At 35.4% G+C, this 22165-nt stretch overlaps 1 protein-coding gene across 1 annotated transcript; it reads right to left on the bottom strand.

Annotated features, from left to right (window-relative positions):
* Positions 1-1010: 1010 nt before the first annotated feature.
* On the bottom strand, positions 1011-20659 carry LOC128244608 (uncharacterized). Its single transcript, XM_052962621.1, has 4 exons — positions 20553-20659; positions 6143-6192; positions 4135-5105; positions 1011-2999 (listed from the first exon to the last, which is right to left on the bottom strand). Exons 3-4 carry the CDS (start codon positions 4314-4316, stop codon positions 1610-1612), a joined length of 1572 nt encoding a protein of 523 aa, XP_052818581.1. The 5' UTR covers positions 4317-5105; positions 6143-6192; positions 20553-20659; the 3' UTR covers positions 1011-1609.
* Positions 20660-22165: the final 1506 nt, after the last annotated feature.

Here is a 22165-nt window from a genome sequence, read left to right on the forward strand (position 1 = left end):
TTGAAACTGTTCATAAAACCATGCATTTATTACTTAAAGCAAAAATTCCGAAACCATCGAAATTCTTGAAACCAAAACTAAAACTAGTTTGGTATCAACTTTATGCCCTCATAGTTTTAAAAATCGTTGACATGCTTGTCATAAAGTCACCTACCCGGAAGAATTAGCATTGAGTGTTATGTAGTATCAAGATAACAAATCCTTCAATGGTATCTGTTTAAGTAACGTATTGTTAATTGCTATTCAAAACTAGACAAGATAATGTAAAGGCCTATTTAAACTGTCAAACGAATGAGTTGATCACCCGGAAGTAACGTTTTGTTCTGAAATAAACCGTACAGTCATTGGTCGGGTTTAAAAACATCTGGGATTGCTAGGGTGATATAATCTAACCGATCAAAGACTGATTATATGCTGGTTTGTAAAAGGGACTTGTTCATGTTTTGGCACCATTTTTTTCACAGAAATGAATCTGAAAACACTTATATTATAACTCTTTTATAAATATTAACTTTCATACCAAAATTAAAAAAGAAAATACAGTATATAAAATAATCTGGTTTTAGTGGGAAGCGAATCAACGCTGGTACGGTCGAGGACAAATAAGAAAACTGACAACAAAACAACACGCCCACAAGGACTAATACACAAACATAAGGGTAACTTAATCCTTAAAGGCCTAGTTTAAGCCCCCCGCCCCCCCCCCCAAAAAAAAAAAAAAAAAAAAAAAATAAAAAATAAACCAATACACAGGAAATTGGCCCCTATTGTGACACCAGTGCGATTAGCAAGAGATGCACAGCAAGGATTATCATGCCAAACATTCCTTAAACTAGGCCTTTAAGCCTTATGTTCACGCTATTTAAAATCGTGGACTTCAAAGACAATATTTGAGCATATATAAACATCTGTTGAAGGGTTTCAATTGTCAGTATCTTATGTTTAACACTACTAATGATTTACTAATGCCTTTATTTCGTCATACAAAAGAAATACATTTTACAAAAACATGAGTGAGTCCCTTTATTATCTGTTTAACTCAATATAACTAATCGTTATCTCTCGTTTATGACATACAGTACAGAAATTCATTCATCGATGCACAAAATACCTGATGTGATAACGATACGATACTCTTATTGACTTCCTGGTTTAACACAGATTAAAGAGGAAGAACAAGTGTTACTTGACAAAAAGGTGTTTTATTATGCAAAAAATACCAGTTTATTGACAGCTTCTTGTTAACAAGTATGCGATTACAACTCACTGTTAATTTCGTAATGCCGCGTGAAAAACAAACAACAGAAAAAGGAAGAAATATACAGTCGAACCCCGTTAGCTCGAACTCCCAGGGACCGGCAAAAATACTTCGAGCATCAGTTAGTTCGAGCCAAGCGGGATTGTTAACCTTCAATAAAAAGAAATCGGTCCTCTAAATCAAGTTCGAGCCAACGAGAAAATCGAGCCAAGCGAGTTCGAGTCAACGGGTTTCGACTGTATGATGAAAACGTGGTGACTAATTTGTTCTTATATGATGTGTACTTGAGTATGGCTGTGCAAAGAACAAAACAAAATATGTTTTATTTTTAATCTTTCTTGCGCTTAATTGTCAAAGAAAGTCTGCTAAATGGTCTACCGAAAGACTTCTGTAACTGTGAACACGGGGTTCCTCTTCTGCGCATGCGTGAACAATAGCGCTTGTGCTTTGACTTTTTGCATTTTTCGGCGGAGAAAAGTTCAAAAGTAAAACCTCTGAATTATTTGAATCCTCGCTACTATTACTAATCCGTAAATGTTGTAGCTCCATAGAAAAAACGTTCGAACTTTCTCCGTCGTAATTAACACGTTCGTTCATTTTACACGCATTGTTTTTTATATACACTTCATCTCTTACGTCTGTTACATTGAACACATTCGTGTTGGCATCGTGGCTATTGTTGTTTTCAATTTCAGTTGAGTCGTTCCTCTGTTTTCTTTTTTCGTTTTGTGTCTGTGGTTTTCTTCTGATACTGTTTTTAGTCATTTTAAAAACATCCCGGTCTTTAACTGCACCCTCATCAACATTAAGCGATATACCTGAATCGTTCGAATTGTTTGAATGTTCTTCCTTTTCAATGACGTGATCCTGGCATTCAGCAATATCTGATAGTTTTCGCTTCTCTTCAAAGTACGAAACTGGATCTATTTTTAATTGTATGGCTTCTTTTGCAGTATCCTTTTTATTGCCAATGTTTTCTTTGATGCTATTGTTTTGAAATGCAATATTTTTATTATCATATGGTCTCAGATACCCAAGGTTGTTTTTCGATAAAAGTAATGTTTTTCCGGTCCGATATGGTGATCGATCTTCTACCGTGCGTAATTCGAAAGACGTTGGTGACTCGTCATGCGGCGTTTTTTGTAACATGTATTTCTTGAAGCGTTGTAGACTAGCCAAGATCTGCCACACATTCATCACAGAATAAAATATCATGCTGAGGAAAAATATCATAAGCGTCGGCGTACTCATCGTGAACGGTGACTGTTGAAACATCGCCATCACTAAAAACGTAGTCGGAACGATTCCCCTGAACGTCACAGTAAACACACAACCTATAGTAACAACCCGTCGAAAAAAAGGCGTATTTGTCTTTCCCTGTTGTTTAAAAATCCGTCCAATTTCGTCAAAAATATTAGTAGTTTCAATAAATACGCCTATTAATCCAAGTAATAAATTCTGTCGTGTGACTAGAAATATTGCATAGCATACAATTGTCACAATATGGTGTATAAACTGGGCCCGGAACTGGCTTTTGCTTTTGGAGCGTTTAGAAAACAATGTTTCCATGAATATAAATAAGTATCGCCCAATATTTATAGCAAATATCACGGTGATGAATTTCACGTACCAATGTCCGTCAGCGTTTTCCACGTGAAATGGGTGCTTAATGACGTCACTTGCAGAGACCGCAACCATACTTAAAATCACCAGTGACCAAGTCAGGATTTGTTCTGTAAATCTGAAGAAAAAAAAACATATACTTGATCATACAGTGAATTCTGTAAAAAAAAAAACATTGCCACTTATGGAACAATAATAAAGCCTTCTGGTATCGCTTAGATTTATTTTAAGATCATGACCGTTTTTATTTTTTCGCCGATATCCGTAAATTTAGACATTTAGACAAGGCCTGGAGATATTTCCTTTTCTGTAAAAGCAATTAAAGTAGACATTCCTTTTCAGACTTTGTAATGGTGTGAATTATAAAAACCAAGTACATGTATCGTTATCATAATAGGCTCATGTATTGATTATTATATTTTATCAAAAGCCTATGAATAAGAAAGCAAAAATGATCAATGAGTCCCCCCAAAAAAAATAACAGCAGTCCATTGTATTAAACTTGGTTAAAGGTGCACTCTCACAGATTGAACGTTTTGACAACTTTTTTTTTTGTCTTTGAACGAGCCAATTTTTGTGACAATCCATGAAAACCAGCTATATAAGACTGCTGACAAATAATTAGATCGCAGATTTTCATATTTAAGTTCAAAAATTGATGTTTTATGCATTCTTCTTAAACCGTTAGTAACGATTTAAGCCATAAACATTAATTTTCGAACGGAAATATGAAAATCTACGATCTGATTTTTTGTCAGCAATCTTACATCATTGGGTTGCATATATTTACGCAAAAAGTTGCTCTTTCCAAGACAAAAAATAAAAAAGTTGTACAAATGGTAAATCTGTGAGAGGGCAGCTTTAAGGTGTCTACAGGTTATCTTTTGGTAATTTTGCACATTTAAATGTTTTGATTGGTCAAAAGCCATTGTTGGATACATATTGACCAATCAATGAATTCTTCGACTTACTTTAACCAATCCATAGAATTATACACTTTTATACAATCGGCTGCTGCTATATTTAATTTGTTTTAATCAACTAAGATAAACATATAACACTTCTTCGTATATCCCGATTATCAACAAAGAGTTGAATTGATATTTAGACCTGATAACTTTGTTTCAATTTTTAATTCAAAGTTGTTGTTTTTAATACAATCTTTAAAACTTGTTATATACTATGTTCCCTGTTTGCGCATCAAAAATATTACGAAGTATAATAATGTCATAGCAACACTATCGCGTACTTACATTTTCGATAAAAGCAAGGGCCTTTCTTCAAACATTCGACAAATCGCCAACAGCCGACAGCATCCGCTCATAAGAGAAGATGCTGCGATTCGAACTCTCAGCCGCGGCACTAAATTAAATGACAGCACACACCAGTTGAGAGTTAGCGATATCACCATAATGTCCAAGTATATATCATTCATGTCTCACTAAATCGTAACTCCAGTTTCCAAAAATCCGCTATACGCATGACTAGAAACTCATTCTCTGATTAACTCCATTTTGCTCTGCAAAGTAAGCATCAAAATCCGCTTTTATATTCCCTTAGCTTCGCTAAAACATTAATTTCAATCAAAGACTTTGGTCTCTCGCAGTATTGAACACGCGTCTCAACGAACTTCTATTTCCGCATTATTCTAACCAATGGCACTCAAATAACCTTACATATTTATTTCTCCCGCACAAGGTCAATCTTTCTTCTCCTGGCAATAGATGCCAGACAACCACTAAACTTAAACTTCGCTTGATTTAAGGTTATTCTATTAGCTGGGTCTTTATGGAGATGATATTAACGCGAACTGTAATCCAATGACGTTTTTTCTTCCGGCTTCTATTATGTTTTGATAAGGTTTCTCATGGATTCAAATAACATCTCTTATGTCCTTTTTGAATTATTAAAATGTTGTTTTTTTTTAACATAAATTATTTCAACCTGAATAATAATAACTCTCAAGACGGCATACTCCAGTGAGAATCAAGTCTTATATCACTCATTCCAAATACTCCTTGTAACGAGTGTGCGCTGAAGTTAAATAACTGATAACTTCCTGGTTTCCCGCTTATTGATCTCACCGATGTCTGTGACAGCGTATTGGCTTTATTTCCGGGTTCCTGATTTGGATAAATCTCTAAATGAAGTCATTTGGTTTTAAGAACAACGCAGGAAGTCTTTCGTGTGTATTCGAGTGTTGTGGTTTATGGGGAAATTTCGACTGAAATATAAATGATAGGATTGCAAATTGTTGCCATATTCAGAAAGTATTCAATTTGGGGTATTTTTCGATTGTAAAGTTTAACGTTATTTTTTCCAATGATTGTGAAGAAAATAAAATTTATTTATGCTACGTCGATTTCGTTGCCCGTTGTTGCACGAGTGTCTGGTCTTGTGTTGTAGTGGTATTCGGAGAACCCGGATAGATCCCTCTTTTAATTATCCCGATTTAAGTGACCTAACAACTATCCAGCCCTATATTGGTTTGAACGAGACTTAATCGACGTCTTAATTATGTGTGTATGTCTAATGTGTTTGGGTTTTTTCACTATTTAATTTATTTTTTCTTTAAAGGGACTCGCTCATGTTTTTGTAAAATGCTCTTTTATTTGTATGACGAAATAAATTGTTGTTAATCATAAAGAGTGTTAAAACTAAGCTGGAACTCTTCAATAATTGTTGATATATGCAGAAGTCCACAATTTTGAATAGTGTTAGTAACGCGTTTCAACAAAAGGCTAAAAGTTAGTTATCCTTATTTTTATGTCGATGAGCGTGTGGTTTCTATTTTTTTTCCGGCGTGGGTTCGCTCCCCACTAAAACCAAAATATTTTTTTATACTTTTAGTTCATACTATCTGCGATTTCGGTATCAAAGAGTAAAATGTTTATAATGTCAATGTTTTCATATGCATTACCGGCAAAAAATTGTTCCCAAAACATGAGCGAGTTCCTTTTAGCCAAAGGCGAGAAAGGACGAACGAAATAATAGTTTGAAGAGTACCTTGCGTACTGTTGTAAAATAGCGTTTTTAAATGATAACACAGTTACAATCGAAACTCGCAATGTCAAACTCTGTTATCTCGATGTTCAGGTTATATCGAACTTTTTCATGTATTTTCATTTCGGTTTATTTATACACTTTTTGTATTTCGGTTACATCGAACTTGCGTTATCTCGAAGTATTTCACACGGTCCCAAAGACTTCGACAAAGCGAGATTTGACTGTATCTATATCTATATGTTCAATTATTATTACCAGAATACATCAAGCGTTGACTCGAATCCGTCGTCTGTCCCTCTCTTTCACTGCGAATAAAAACGAACAGCGATTGATATCACAGTCTTTTTTATGCAGCAGTCAATTGTATCCCCCCCCCCCCGCAGGTCCGGGGAATAGCGGGGACTTTGACTCTCGGTTCATCCAAGCCCGAGTAAAATTCCCGCCCTGTGACGAACTGCTGGTAAAATCCACGCCAAATGCGTCCGCACCCAAGGGACCCTAGGTAAGGCCCATTCCCCGCTATTTTTGGCGCGAAGACAAAACCACCGCATTCAACCGGCACTGAGGGGCCATCTGGAAGGTTAAAACACGGCCCATTTCCCCGGCTATCCCCGGAATACCCCCGGACCCTGGGGGCCGTGGTTACAATTGACTGGTGCATTACTTTGTTGATTTGGTTAATAAAGACAAGATATCCAGTAATATGTAAATATTGTTTTGAACAGGAACTACATTATAATTTTATGCAACTTTTGTCACATCTTTATGATACATCAGTAACTTCCTCTTTTTTCTCTATATTCGTTCGCGTAAGGGGTATTCCCATATTTTGAAAAGCAATCGTGTTTTAAGATTGTACACTAAGGGGATTTTACGTTTGTTTTTAATTGTGTAATATTTATTTATTTTTTTGCACTTGAAACCTCGGGGCTTATACGGTTGATTTAGGTTATTTTAAAAAGTGAATTTCAAACCTATCATTATATTAGTCATCCTCAACACTTTTAACATTAAACCTTAAAGCTGCACTCTCACCGATTGAACGTTTGGACAACTTTTTTAATTTTTTGTCTTGCAACGAGCCAATTTATGCGAATATGCATGGAAAACATTTTATAAGACTGCAGACGCAAAACTCAGATCGCAGATGTTCATAATTAAGTTAATAAAAAATATGTTTTATGCATTTTTCTTAAACCGTTAGTAACGCTTTTAGCCATAAAACATCCATTTTCGAACCAAAATATGAAAATCTGATCTTGTGTCAGCAGTTTTATATGACTAATTTGCAGATATTTACGCAAAGCTTTGCTAATTCCAAGACAAAAATAATAATAAAAAGTTGTCAAAAAGTTAAATCTGTGAGAGTGCAACTTTAAAGGCACACAATAAAGTTTGATACAAATAGATTACCTTTAATGCAGGTCGAATGTTTAACTCATTCGACCTAAATGATTAGTGTACTTGTATACTGATTAAAAAATATTACCGATATGTTTGCCCTTGTTAAGGAAGTTTTAGCCACGTAGCTAATTAAACAACACACATTTATGAAGGCTGATTTTTATCTGTACACAAGGAATATGATTTTTTTATGTTCAAATGATTACGGTTTTTTTGCGTGTTTAAATCATTAAGTTCAAATGATAACGCATCAAATTTAGATTTGTTTGTATCAACCTATACTGTGCGCCTTTAAACCTTGATCCGGCTTATCTCACAAATGTACGCAATATCGATATTGCGAAAAGTCTTCCGGGTGCATTCACAATGTTAAACAAAACGATTATCAGAATTAGCCGTGAGTGACACGTCATATCTTGCGCTAACTAGCTCCCCTCTATACTTATTCAGAACATTGACAATGGAACGATTTTAGATCACTTATTTCATAATACATATGAATAATCCTATCAGTTCGTTAGTCTCCCTTTTGAGTATTAAAAGAATGGTTGTATTGCTTAATTATGTGGTAATGATATTGAGATAGCTTTCAATAGAGTGTAAAAAGCTGACGGTGGGTGACTTCCTATGATATCGCCCTGACGTTTGAAGGGACTGTTTTATCGCTTGTAAATTGCATTTTTACGGGGGAGGGGGGAATGTAATACGAAATAAAGTTTGGCAAATTATGAGGAGTGTTACAACTAAGATACTGACGGATGAAACACTTCAACAATTGTTGATATTTGCTCAAATATTGTTATTGAAGTCCACAATATGGAAAATTGTTAGGAACGCGATTTATCAAAAGGCTGTAGCATGATTGGTTTATTGACCTTAATACGTGATGCTACCAATTATTTAATCAAGGTTAATATATCCTTCAACTTATGTATGAGTATTTATGATAGAATTCTGATGATTGCACAAAGATGCCAGTACGAATCTGATTTAACTAGGCCTAAGACTTGGTGAACTCATGAAGGTATCCACCATTCCAAACTCGAACTCAATACTTGCAGTTGAAGTGGTAATACTTGAAAGTTGTATGGCCTTAAATGGAATTAAACTAGAATTAGCCCTACTTAAAATAGTTTTTTTACTACTTGGGCCGGTATCCAAAAAGCATATTCAATCATTTTTTAACGTTGTCATTGCCTAATAAAAGAACAGTATAAGTTTAAGTTTTATTTAACAAAAACAATCAAAGAAAAAAAGTATTTCAGATATCATTAAATTATAACATCATGATAAGTGAGATGCTTAACTTAAAAAATGACTTAACTTAAGAAATGACTCAAGTTAAAAAATGAGTTAAAAATGACTTAAGTTAAAAAAAATGACTTAAGTTAAAAAATGACTTAAGATGTTTTATAAAAACTGGCTCAGCTTGCCAATGATTATCTACATCGTCTGGACAAGTATTTACTGATCTATCTAAACGTCAATTGATGTAGACCAAACAAACAATGATCAAAGGGACTAGACACCAGATGATACATAGATCAGCGAATACAGTAATTCCTCAAAATGCCGAGAATTGTCAATGCGAGCTAGAAGAAGGCCGAAAAAATATTTTTATTAAATAAGATGATTAAATTGATAAACACGACAATGTTCCTGTCTCATCTGTTTGAAAATAGTGGATAATGGTTTCTCAGTTTAAAACATATATGTCCATGAGTTCAGTTAAGGTAACACTCTTATTCAAAATCAATACATACACATGTTTAACAAACTTAATTTTTGACTGATAAACCTTTAACTACTTACTAAATAATAAATTTATGGAAATAATTAATTACTCACAACAATATTTTAACCGTGTTTTTAATGGCTGAAAACGCAAAAGTATTAAATGATTGGTGAGTGCTAAAAGATTTACTCTGATCTACTATAGTCTCATAAGGTAGAAATACCATGTTTTCTGCGACTGTCTTTCCAATTAAGCCCGGTTTCCTTCATAAGAACCATTGATTTCAACATTTCTCCATGCGTTTTGGTGTATTAAAACAATTGTATTAATAGTGGTAAATCTTATTTGGGAGTAAGAGTGCATCTTTAAGTATACCGACGCTATTTTTAAACCTTCTTGGATTTACGTGGTAGATTACCCCATTGAATTTCGAATTGAAAAATTGCGCAAAAACTGCGAAAGATGCATGAGTCGTAAACGATGTGATACATCAGTAAGTAAGATTCAATGTGTCGTAAACGATGTGATACATCAGTAGGTAAGATTCAATGTGTCGTAAACGATGTGATACATCAGTAAGTAAGATTCAATGTGTCGTAAACGATGTGATACATCAGTAAGTATGATTTAATGTGCAATGTGTCGTAAACGATGTGATACATCAGTAAGTAAGATTCAATGTGTCGTAAACGATGTGATACATCAGTAAGTAAGATTCAATGTATCGTAAACGATGTGATACATCAGTAGGTAAGATTCAATGTGTCGTACACGATGTGATACATCAGTAGGTAAGATTCAATGTGTCGTAAACGATGTGATACATCAGTAGGTAAGATTCAATGTGTCGTACACGATGTGATACATCAGTAAGTAAGATTCAATGTGTCGTAAACGATGTAATACATCAGTAGGTAAGATTCAATGTGTCGTACACGATGTGATACATCACTAGGTAAGATTCAATGTTTCGTAAACGATGTGATACATCAGTAGGTAAGATTCCATGTGTCGTAAACGATGTGATACATCAGTAAGTATGATTTAATGTGCAATGTGTCGTAAACGATGTGATACATCAGTAAGTAAGATTCAATGTGTCGTAAACGATGTGATACATCAGTAAGTAGGATTTAATGTGTCGTAAACGATGTGATACATCAGTAAGTATGATTCAATGTGCAATGTGTCGTAAACGATGTGATACATCAGTAAGTAGGATTCAATGTGTCGTAAACGATGTGATACATCAGTAAGTAAGATTCAATATGTCGTAAACGATGTGATACATCAGTAAGTATGATTCAATGTGTCGTAAACGATGTGATACATCAGTAAGTATGATTCAATGTGCAATGTGTCGTAAACGATGTGATACATCAGTAAGTAGGATTTAATGTGTCGCTAACGATGTGATACATCCGTAAGTAAGATTCAATGTATCGTAAACGATGTGATACATCAGTAAGTAATATTCAATGTGTCGTAAACGATGTGATACATCAGAAAGTAAGATTCAATGTGTCGCAAACGATGTTATACATCAGTAAGTAAGATTCAATATGTCGTAAACGATGTGATACATCAGTAAGTAAGATCCAATATGTCGTAAACGATATTATACATCAGTAGGTAAGATCCAATGTGTCGTAAACGATGTGATACATCCGTAAGTATGATTCAATGTGTCGTTAACGATGTGATACATCAGTAAGTATGATTCAATATGTCGTAAACGATATGATACATCAGTAAGTAAGATCCAATGTGTCGTAAACGATATGATACATCAGTAAGTAAGATTTAATGTGTCGTAAACGATATGATACATCAGTAAGTAAGATTCAATGTGTCGTAAACGATGTGATACATCAGTAAGTAAGATCCAATGTGTCGTAAACGATGTGATACATCAGTAAGTAAGATTCAATGTGTCGTAAACGATGTGATACATCAGTAAGTATGATTCAATGTGCAATGTGTCGTAAACAATGTGATACATCAGTAAGTAAGATTCAATGTGTCGTAAACGATGTTATACATCAGTAAGTAAGATTTAATGTGTCGTTAACGATGTGATACATCAGTAAGTAAGATTCAATATGTCGTAAACGATATGATACATCAGTAAGTAAGATTCAATGTGTCGTAAACGATGTGATACATCAGTAAGTAAGATTCAATGTGCAATGTGTCGTAAACGATGTGATACATCAGTAGGTATGATTCAATGTGTCGTAAACGATGTGATACATCAGTAAGTAAGATTCAATGTGCAATGTGTCGTAAACGATGTGATACATCAGTAAGTAAGATTCAATATGTCGTAAACGATGTGATACATCAGTAAGTAAGATTCAATGTGCAATGTGTCGTAAACGATGTGATACATCAGTAGGTATGATTCAATGTGTCGTAAACGATGTGATACATCAGTAATTATGATTTAATGTGTCGTAAACGATGAGATACATCAGTAAGTATGATTCAATACGTTTTACACAACCATGACAATAGTATGTAAGTTTTTGACAGTTTTCTTTATTTCTTGCTAGTGTACCATCTGTTGCCATATTCATAAAACTTCTAAGTCATTTCTTAACTTAAGTCGATTCCCTAAACATTTGAAGTCATATTGATAGAAAAGAATTAATGTTTTCAACATTAAAGATGCACCCTTATTCCAAATTAGAGTTACCACATTTAATTATATTGTTTTAATATTCAGAGAAGGGTGAATAAATGTCGAGAAAAATGCTTCTTATGAAGGATACCAAGTTTAATTTGAAAGAAATGAGCATAAAACACGGTATTTCAACCTTATGAGACTATAGTAGACAACAGTAAATCTTTTAGCATCCACCAATCATTTATATATTTTTGCTCTGTCTGCTATTAAATACACGGTTACAATCTTGTTATCAGTAATTAATATTTTCCATAAATGCATTATTTAGTATGTAGTTAAAGGTTTATCAGTCAAAATTGATGTTTGTTACACATGTTTATGCATTGATTTTGAATAAGAGTGTCACTTTAAAGTTTGTATATTCAATAAAATCAATGAAAATAAAATATTTCAGATATTTAGGTTATTATACAGTGAGATACTTAACTTCAACAAAGAACTTAGGAAATGACTATGTTGTTTTATGAATACCAATCCAGGTGTTAAGTCCCTTTAACTAAGACCAATACTTTGTGTGATACTTTTTACGATTTTTACTGCATCGTTGTTACAAAGTTTACAAAAGTTTGACAAGCGTGAAAATATTTGATGTGTTGACTTACGTCTTAAACATTGGAAAAAAGTAGAACATACTTTCAGATGAAAATTGTATCTTACTTTTTAAACCAAGACACAGTGACACAGTATACAGTGTAAGCTCATATTATCTATTGATTAAATGTGCTTTACGTAAACTAACGTTTGGTTGTCTTGACTTTCACGATTGGGAATTTAAAAAAGGAAACAATTAATCAACATTTTCTGCTTGCTGAAATATACAGACGATTCTGACATTTCATTTCAACCCACGCACGAGTTGTGTAATACTCTTTAAAGGGGCTGTACTCCGTATGATGAACTAGCGAAAATAAAAATAAATTGTCGAAAACTGACTAAACTTGGTATAAATGTGTACAATGCATTGAAACTTACTAAATGAAGTACCACATAGTTCGAACCCGGTCTCCGGTCTCCGACTCATTTTTTTACATTTTAGTATTTTCTTTGCAATTATGATATCAAAGAGTAAAACATTTTATTAAATAATTGTGATGAGATTCGTTACAGAAAAAAAAAACGTTTTTGGTGACAATCTGGTGTCTTTAAAGCTGCACTCTCACTGCTTTATGGCCTTGACATCTTTTTTGTCTGGAAACCAATGATATTAGACTGTTGAAAAAGATCAGATCTCAGTCTATCATATTTCCGTTCCAAAATCGATGTTTTATGGCTAAAAACGTTACTAACGCTTTAAAAAAATGAAATTTTCGGCAGTTTACCAAACAATTGAGATCTGATTTAGTGTGAGTTATTTAATATGACTGAATATAAGGCATTGGTGCTATAACCAGCTGATTCTTGGACAAATCATTTAAAAATTGTCAAAACTGAGACTCTGTGAGAGTACAGCTTTAAAGGGACCCGCTCATGTTTTTAGTTTTCCTGGTTTTTCATCTGAAAACGCTTATTTTATCATTATTTCACTCAATGATATCGAAAATTGAATAATAATACTATAAGTATAATATAAAACAGTATTTTTTGGATTTTGTTGGGAGCGAATCCACACCGGTACATTCACGTTAAAAGTTAACAATGACCTCGTAATTCACGTTGTTAACTTATATATTATTAATGATGCACTCTTACTCCCAAATAAGATTTACCACAATTAATACAATTGTTTTAATATACCAAAAAAGGATGAATGAATATCGAAAACGATGGTTCTTATGAAGGATACCCAGTTTAATATGAAAGAAAGGTGCAGAAAACATGGTATTTCTACCTTTTAAAACGAAAGTAAATCTCACCAATCATTTAACATTTTTTGCGTTTTCAGCTAGTAAATACAAGGTTACAATCTTGTTATCAGTTAATAGTATTTTCCATAAATGCATTATCTAGTAAGTAGTTAAAGGTTTATCTCTCAAAATTAATGTTTGTTATAATGTGTATGTATTGCTTTTGAATAAGAGTGTCACTTTAACGAAGTTCCGAAAATCGGCCCAATCGACCAATTCTACTTTGCCCGCACTCTTACTTCTGCAATGTATAATCCAATCCTGATCAAACTTATTTAATGTCCAATAGCATAATATCTCGGCTGAGTTCGATCAGAATCAAGATCGAATTGTTATCTGTGCAGTTTTGGCCTCGAATTTGTTTTAGTTTAATCAGCAAATTAGTTTTTGACAGGTCTCTAACAAAAGAGTATTCGTTATCCAATCTTTTCAGCACTGGGTTACCATGAGCTGAAGGGACTCGCCCATGTTTTGGCACCAAAAATACTTTAATCGGTTATGCATCTGAGAAAACTTAAACTGTAATTAGTTTACTCTTCGATACGATTTTTTTTGAAATTGTGGACTTATAAGGCTACAATATTGACTAAAAACAGTAAAAACTCAAAATGTCGAAGTCGTCGGAGCCTAGGAAAAGACTTCGAGGTAACGAACATTCGATATAACCGAAATACAAAACATGTCTTAATAAACTCAAAATATTCGAAAATAACAGAAACTTCGAGATAACAGAGTTCGACATAGCTAGTTTCGACTGTTTGAACATCTGATATAGGGCTCAAGCTGTAAGTTACTTAGTTTTAAGACTCCTAATGTTTTGACACACTTTATTTCGTATTTACATAAAACTACATAAAATGTTCAACTTGCAAACCTCATATGAGTGAGTTTTTAGGTCATACTATCTCGTGTTATTTTGATCAACAGCCGGTTATGACTATCCATTCCGTGATAAGAAGTTAAACACATTGCTCTAGTTACATCAGTAGTGTTCATCACCATATGTTAAAACAGAGGATGACCAACTCAAAAAGTTTGTTTCGGATCGGTGGTCTAGTGGTAACGCACTTGCCTGTCAATCCAGGGGTCGCTGGTTCGATTCCCACCTACCCACAATATAATACTAATCGTTCCGTTAAATGGGGGAGGGGACCTAGTGTGACAGTGCTATACACTGGGGCACGTTCCCAGGGTAGCTCTAACATTCTGTCTGTGCACTATGCTCTAAAAACCTAATATGACTAATGACCTTATCGCCAACTGAGGCTTTTTTCCGGTAAGCGTAGTGGTTAGCTCACTCGCTTCTCACCAAGGCGACCCGGGTTCGATTCCCAGCCTGGCCAATCATATGAGTTTGGTGTGTGGTCACCAAGCCGGACAAGTGGGTTTTCTCCGGGTTCTCCGTTTTCACCCACAACACAAGAGCACACTTTCGCCCATCATTGTGCCAACGAGAGCGATTAATTAATGGTGTAATAACTTGTATCACAATCGTTGTAAAATAAATAAATTTAATCGTTAAATGAGCCTTGCCCAAGTGCAAGTAATAAACTTACAAATCCACCCCGTAAGTATTGTGCAAGAAAAAGGCAAGTCAGTGTCAATGTTTTGTTGGAATCCAACCAAAAATTTCCAGCATTTTTGCCGGATAAGGACATTTTGCATTTTCTCCCGAATTTTATGCTGAACTTTGGCTATTCATCTTCTAAGTGTGCGTTTAAACTCCACCGGTTGGTACAGCGGCAAGTTGCCCTATTTGTTATGGCTACGGTCGAAACTCGTTATGTCGAGCTCTGTAATATCGATGTTTCGGTTATTTCGAACTATTTTGGGTTTAGATAGACATTACTTGTATTTCGTTTATATCGAATGTTCGTTATCTCGAAGTATTTCCTTGGTCCCAACGACTTTGACATAACGAGTTTTTACTGTATGTATTACTTCTGGCATTTTAATATTAAACTTAATTTCATTAAAGTAGTGTTCATTGCATTAGATTGAGATGTATTCATAATGTCTTTTTTATCTCTTAAATCGATTTTTATGGCAAATTTGTGGGAAAGGCATCCTAAGAGACTTAATATTGCAATTTCTCATGCCAGTAGTTGAACTTCTAGAATATTTAGAGCATTTCTTTATTCGATGTTCATGCTACATAATCAATGCAGAAACCAGGAAGTCCATAGAACTGAAATGTCAGACCAGTAAGCCTGACACGAAATTGCAACAAAAGACGAATTACAGATATTTTTTCCAATAGACGCTTTTCATACCTCAGCTAGCATTTTCATTGGTTAACCTTTACTTCCGTGTGTTTTGCAGATATATTGCAGGAAAAAACAACAGGCGCTAACTAGGACAGGAACCTTAGCTGCATTGATGTAATTTATCTTACTATACCTACTTCATTAAACGGTTCGTTATTTTTTATGAAGCCTTCATTGAATGATTTGTCATTTTTTATGAAGCATATCGCCTGAACGTTTTATTTTGATTGTGGAAATTGCAGTGCAAATTGTTATCAGTAGAGTCGTTTATACTATAGCACTAGCGGGCGGATCCAGGGGATGGGGGGGTGGGTGGGGGGACAATCGGCCGCCCCCCCCCCCCAAAAAAAAAAAAATAGAAAAGCCCAAGTTTACTTTTTGTTTCAATTTAGGAGAAAAATAGTAAAAACATAAAATAGAAAATGCACCATTTCTGATTAGAAATTGTTAAAAACAATATTGGGGGAGAAACCCAAAACCTCCCTTTCAACAGTTTAAACCAAATTCATTTTGGTCCTGGAAGAGGAGCGCAAGTCAAAACGCCCCATAGTTACACCCCCTCATACATGGAAACCTGGAACCGCCCCTGTATAGGGCTAAACGGGTTGAGTTCGGCTTGTCACTCGTGACATGAACGCGTTCTTTTATATCAAAGAAATGTAAATACATCTTAAATTTACATTGAGGTACAAGATAGGTTTCAAGAGATGAATATTACATTCTTTGTTACATGCTTATGTGTAATGTTATATGGAGTTGAGTAAATAACTCAGAGATTTGTTGAAATTCTGTGTGCATTCAAACGACAATAACATACACGACAAAACACTGGTAACTAAAAGGTTTAACAAAGATCCCGTTTCAAGGGACTCGCTTATGGTTTGTAAAATACATTTCTTTTTGATAATGAAATAAAGCATGGCAACCCATTAAGGTCGTTAAAAACTAAGATTCTGACAGCAAGAACCATCCAACAAATGTTGATATTTGCTCAAATATCATCTTTAAAGACTGCGTTATTAAAGGCATTGAGCGATTGCATTGATGCGTGATTGGTTGATTACCATTATCACGTGATGTTATCATTTTTTTCTTAAAATGTCAAAATATCCATCTATATTAGTCCTTATGGCCTAAAGTATAAGGCGACATAATCGGCAGAGGCTCGAACCCCACTAAAACCAACATATTATTTATACATTAAGTGTATTTCTTTCTGCAATTTCGACATCATAGCGTGAAATAAAGTTGAAATTAGTGTTTTCAGATGCATTACCGGGAAAACTAAGTGTTTGTATTTATTTATATGTTTTACCAATAGATGTGAAGATAATGCAACAGCCAATTGCAGCCACGCCCCCTCCCCCCTCCCCCAGGTCCTCGGAATAGAAGGGACTTTGACTTTCGGCCCAGCTATTCCCAGGTAAAATCTCCGCACTGCGAGGACAAACCGATGGTAAAATCCCTACCAAATGCCCCCGCACCCTGGGGACATCCTAGGTAAGGCCCTTTCCCGCTATTTTCGACGCGAAAACAAAACCACTGCATTCACTTGGCACTGAGGGGCCACCTGGAAGGTGAAAACACAGCCCACTTCCCCCGATATCCCCGGTATACCTCTGGACCTGGGGATGGGGGAGTTCGTGGTTACAATTAAGTGGTGCAAAAATATGATAAATGGTATTTGTAACTCTTCTAATTACAATCATACACCAGCAAGTCAAAATTGGATGGTTCAATTCTGTATCCATGTGATTACGAAGATAATGTATTAAACGGGTACAATTCTGTTTTATTCTTAAACCTCACACATGCGTGAGTATCGGTCTTATTAAAACTTATTCTAATTGAAAGATCGTGTTATCCCTCGTTACTGTTTGACTTGCTTTAAATCTTAAGGTTAATTGATATTAGTTTATCATTAAGATGTTTGACTACCTGTAGTTTCGTACAGATATCTGATACACGATTATTTATCCAGTAGTCGTCTTATTCCTGTAGTTAGATTCAAACGGAATGAGGAACACGACTGTGGCCATCAAATTTCGATTAAGAGTGACATACTTCTAGTGTACGCGTAATTGAATACTTTAAAGAAACGCCCGTCTTAATACAGCTGCTATTCTGCTTTTAGCTGTATTTGTATAGTCGAAAATAATTGCTCCTTATCAAGTTATGTAATTAGTAACAAGGGCAGTGGACGGAAACATGACATACTTTAGTATATGTTTTGCTGTATGTCTTTTACAAAACTGGTAAACTTTAAAGCTGCACTCTCACGGATTTACCGTTTTGACAACTTTTTTGTCTTGGAATGAGCCAATGTTTGCGTAATATCTGCAAATCAGTGATACAAGACTGCTGACAAAAGATCAGATCGCAGATTTTTATATTCCCGTTTGATAAATAATGGTTTACGGCTAAAATTGTCTCAGAACAATGCATAAATCATCATGGTTTGAACTCAAGTTCTGTTAAAATCTGCGATCTGTTTTTGTCAGCAGTCTTTTACCACTAGTTTTCATGCATTTTCGCATAAATTGGCTCTTTCCAAGAAAAAAAATGTCAAAACGTTCAATCTGTGAGAGCGCAGGTTTAAGCATCTCGTCAACTGTCGATAAAATTAACAATATTTTTGGATCTTTTTGCCACCAACGGCGCAATCATTTTACTATTTTATTCTACTTTGATTCGTTTGCACTCCGAAATCAATGTTATGGCTAAAGATTGTTAATATTATAATTATATCGAATAACCATTTATTTTTTGTAAGAACACACTTACAATCTTTGAGTTTTTAGTGGTCTACACTATATTGTGTAAACTTCCAACTAACTAGGCCAGCCACTGTTTGATATACCGCTTCACATGATTAAAAGAGAAGCGGATTTTGGCAAATGTAATTCGCTGTGCAGTGGTTTCAGTATTTGTACGTTTGTACTATGATCGAAGGCTTAACTGCACGTAGTCACAACTATGTTTATAACAAGGCGAAAATAGTCATTATAGAGGCAAACACTCATATTTAACTTTAAACAACATTAATGCACTTGGGAAAGGGGGTGCGGGGATATGGTAGCGGTTGGATACCATTTGACTTCTCTCCCCCTATATTGTACGTGACAATACATGCTATGAATTAATGCGCTAAATGCGACTGTAAGGTATCGAACTCGTGACATAATCCACCCATAACCTTGCCTTGTCCTTGACATTACATGTTATGGTTTGCAGCCCTAAACGCGACTGGTGGGTATCGAACCCATGACATGACTCACCCACACCCTTGTCTTGTCCTAGACATTACATGTTATGGTTTGCAGCCCTAAACGCGACTGGTGGGTATCGAACCCATGACATGACTCACCCACACCCTTGTCTTGTCCTAGACATTACATGTTATGGTTTGCAGCCCTAAACGCGACTGGTGGGTATCGAACCCATGACATGACCCACCCACACCCTTGTCTTGTCCTAGACATTATATGTTATGGTTTGCAGCCCTAAATGCGACTGGTGGGTATCGCACCCATGACATTGGCCCCGACACCCTTGCCTTGTCCATGATATTATATTTTACGGTTTATAGCGCTACATGCGACAAGTAAGTATCGAGCCCATGACATATCCCGACACCCTTACCTTGTCCATGACATTATATGTTGTTGTTTGAGGCGCTATTTGCGACTGGCGGGTATAGAACCCATGACATGACCCACCCAAACCTTTGTATTGTCCTTGACATTACATGTTATGGTTTGCAGCCCTAAACGCGACTGGTGGGTATCGAACCCATGACATGACCCACCCACACCCTTGTCTTGTCCTTGAAATTATATGTTACGGTTTAAAGCGCTATATGCGACTGGCGGGTACCGAGCCCATGACATGACCCCCGACTCCATTGTCTTGTCCATGACATTATATGTTGTTGTTTGAGGCGCTATTTGCGACTGCTGGGTATAGAACCCATGACATGACCCACCCAAACCTTTGTATTGTCCTTGACATTACATGTTATAGTTTGCAGCCCTAAACGCGACTGGTGGGTATCGAACCCATGACATGACCCACCCACACCCTTGCCTTGTCCTTGAAATTATATGTTACGGTTTAAAGCGCTATATGCGACTGGCGGTACCGAGCCCATGACATGACCCCCGACTCCATTGTCTTGTCCATGACATTATATGGTACGGCTTGAAACGCTATATGCGACTTCTGGGTATCGAACCCATGCCATAACCCACCCACACCCTTGCCTTGTCCATGACATTATATGGTACGGTTTGAACCGCTATATGCGACTGAAGGGTATCGAACCCATGTAATGAACCCTGATACTAAAGGCTGACGAACTACAGCGTCGCTTTGTTTGAACTAGCTCAAGATAGCGAGGCAGAATACATGACGTTAAATTGAAACGATGGTTTAAGCTGAATAAGTATATACTTTTCCGCACCTAAATATCCTTATACATTTAATAATTTAGGATGGTATGGTATGTGAGATCAAATGACAGAACGAAATTATATAAGCAAATAAAAATCATTAGTAAAGAACGAATTTATATAAGCAAATAAAAATCATAAGTAAATAACAATCACATGAAATGGAGGGAAACAAAAAGGCAAGAGAAAGCGTATAAAGTTTAAATAAGTAATAAATAATAAAACAAAAATGAATAAAATGCAACCAAGAAGTTTAAAAATTAAATTGTACTTACCAATGCTAAGTGCGATATACCAAGTGTTAGAACATCTCTCAGTTTATCAAGTACCTGGTATCGGCTCTACTTCCTTGTATCAAACGAGGCAGGCAGAAATAAGAGATAAAAATCCGATAGCTGTCACCACTGCTGCGGTGATAAATGACGCGGAATAAGAGACAATAAGTGTGTATTAAAGAGAAACTGAGATTAACTTTCTCGACTTGTATTCAATTAAAGGCAAAGATAAAAAAAATGGGCCAATTTTTGAGAACTTTGTTATGTTAAAAACGTTGTTAACCGCGGGTCAAACTTTTCATGTAAAATGTCGTGTTTTACCCGAATGATTGGGGAGACGGCGACATAATGGATGAATTTGATCAATAATAACATGAGGTCATCATGAACCTATCCTTGGGAAAACCACTTTCAATTCCTCATTACATTTACCCTATACTGTAATATGAAAGATACTACAATATGGGGTAGTTATGAATTTTGTCAAATCAAATTTTATGTTTAAGGAAATGTACTATATTGATGAAATGCATGTTCAAGTACGTGTAAACTATAATTGTGGCTAGTTAAACTGATTTATTATGACTTTAATAAGATCTTGTCATCAAGCCACTGTGCACAAACCGGCGTTATTCCACCACTTATCATATTCATTTCACACGTTTCGTTAGTATAGCGTGAAATATTTGTCTTGGCGAAATGATAGTATTTTAATACAGTAGTGGTCAGTCTTGCACGAGGATTTCGTGCTATATTGGTATATTAGCGTGTAGAGTCATTCTACCAGTCGACTTCACTCAGTTCACTTCGAAACCTAAATTTTCACTTCAATATGTATAGTGATTTTGTTTCACTGTTTTATATTCATCTTTGAAACCAGACAAATGAATGAGGTTCGACATTCATACTTTGTCGATCGACGCTTGGCAAACGAACACAGGTTTCCAGAGTTAACCGTCTCTGGTTTTGCCTGTCCGATCGGTTGCACTGCATAGGACTTTATTAGCCAGTGAATTTCATTGTGTTGTGCTCTACATAAATACATGTGCTCGTGTTATACTTACTTAACCTGGCTGCACGTCATCATCTAATAAACAACTCGTCTGGTATTGCACATTTGTGTTGTTGTTTTTATGGTAAAAACGAAGTATAGCAAAGACATGGTATTTCCTTTATTTCACCTCGTAACGACTGGACACGCCAGTGAGTTTACTCGAAGAAAACATTACCGAATCCCGAGTCCCTGTGGTTACAAAACGGGGTTACAATGGGGCGTTTCCTCGATTAGTTTGATTTTTTTTTAATTTGTGTTCACTTTCCTGAAAATTTGCAATGAAAGAAAAATATATTGTATAAAAAGGTATATGAATGATACATCCACATGCACGCATCGCATAGTAAATTGTGATAAGTTTTAAGGGACACTATCTTCAACATTTCATTTCTTAACAGCAGCGATGCGAAAAATATGAACTAAAAGGCACGCATTTGTATAAATTAAGTCAAAAGTTTATCAAGAAACTTAGACTTCTCGTTTCTTTAATGACATTTTAACGGGGCGAACTTTTTATGTTATATAGCAGTATATCCTATGAGCTTTAATTAACGGAATG

Source organism: Mya arenaria, chromosome 8 (genome assembly GCF_026914265.1).
Source record: "Mya arenaria isolate MELC-2E11 chromosome 8, ASM2691426v1".
Taxonomy (NCBI): Eukaryota; Metazoa; Mollusca; class Bivalvia; order Myida; family Myidae; genus Mya; species Mya arenaria.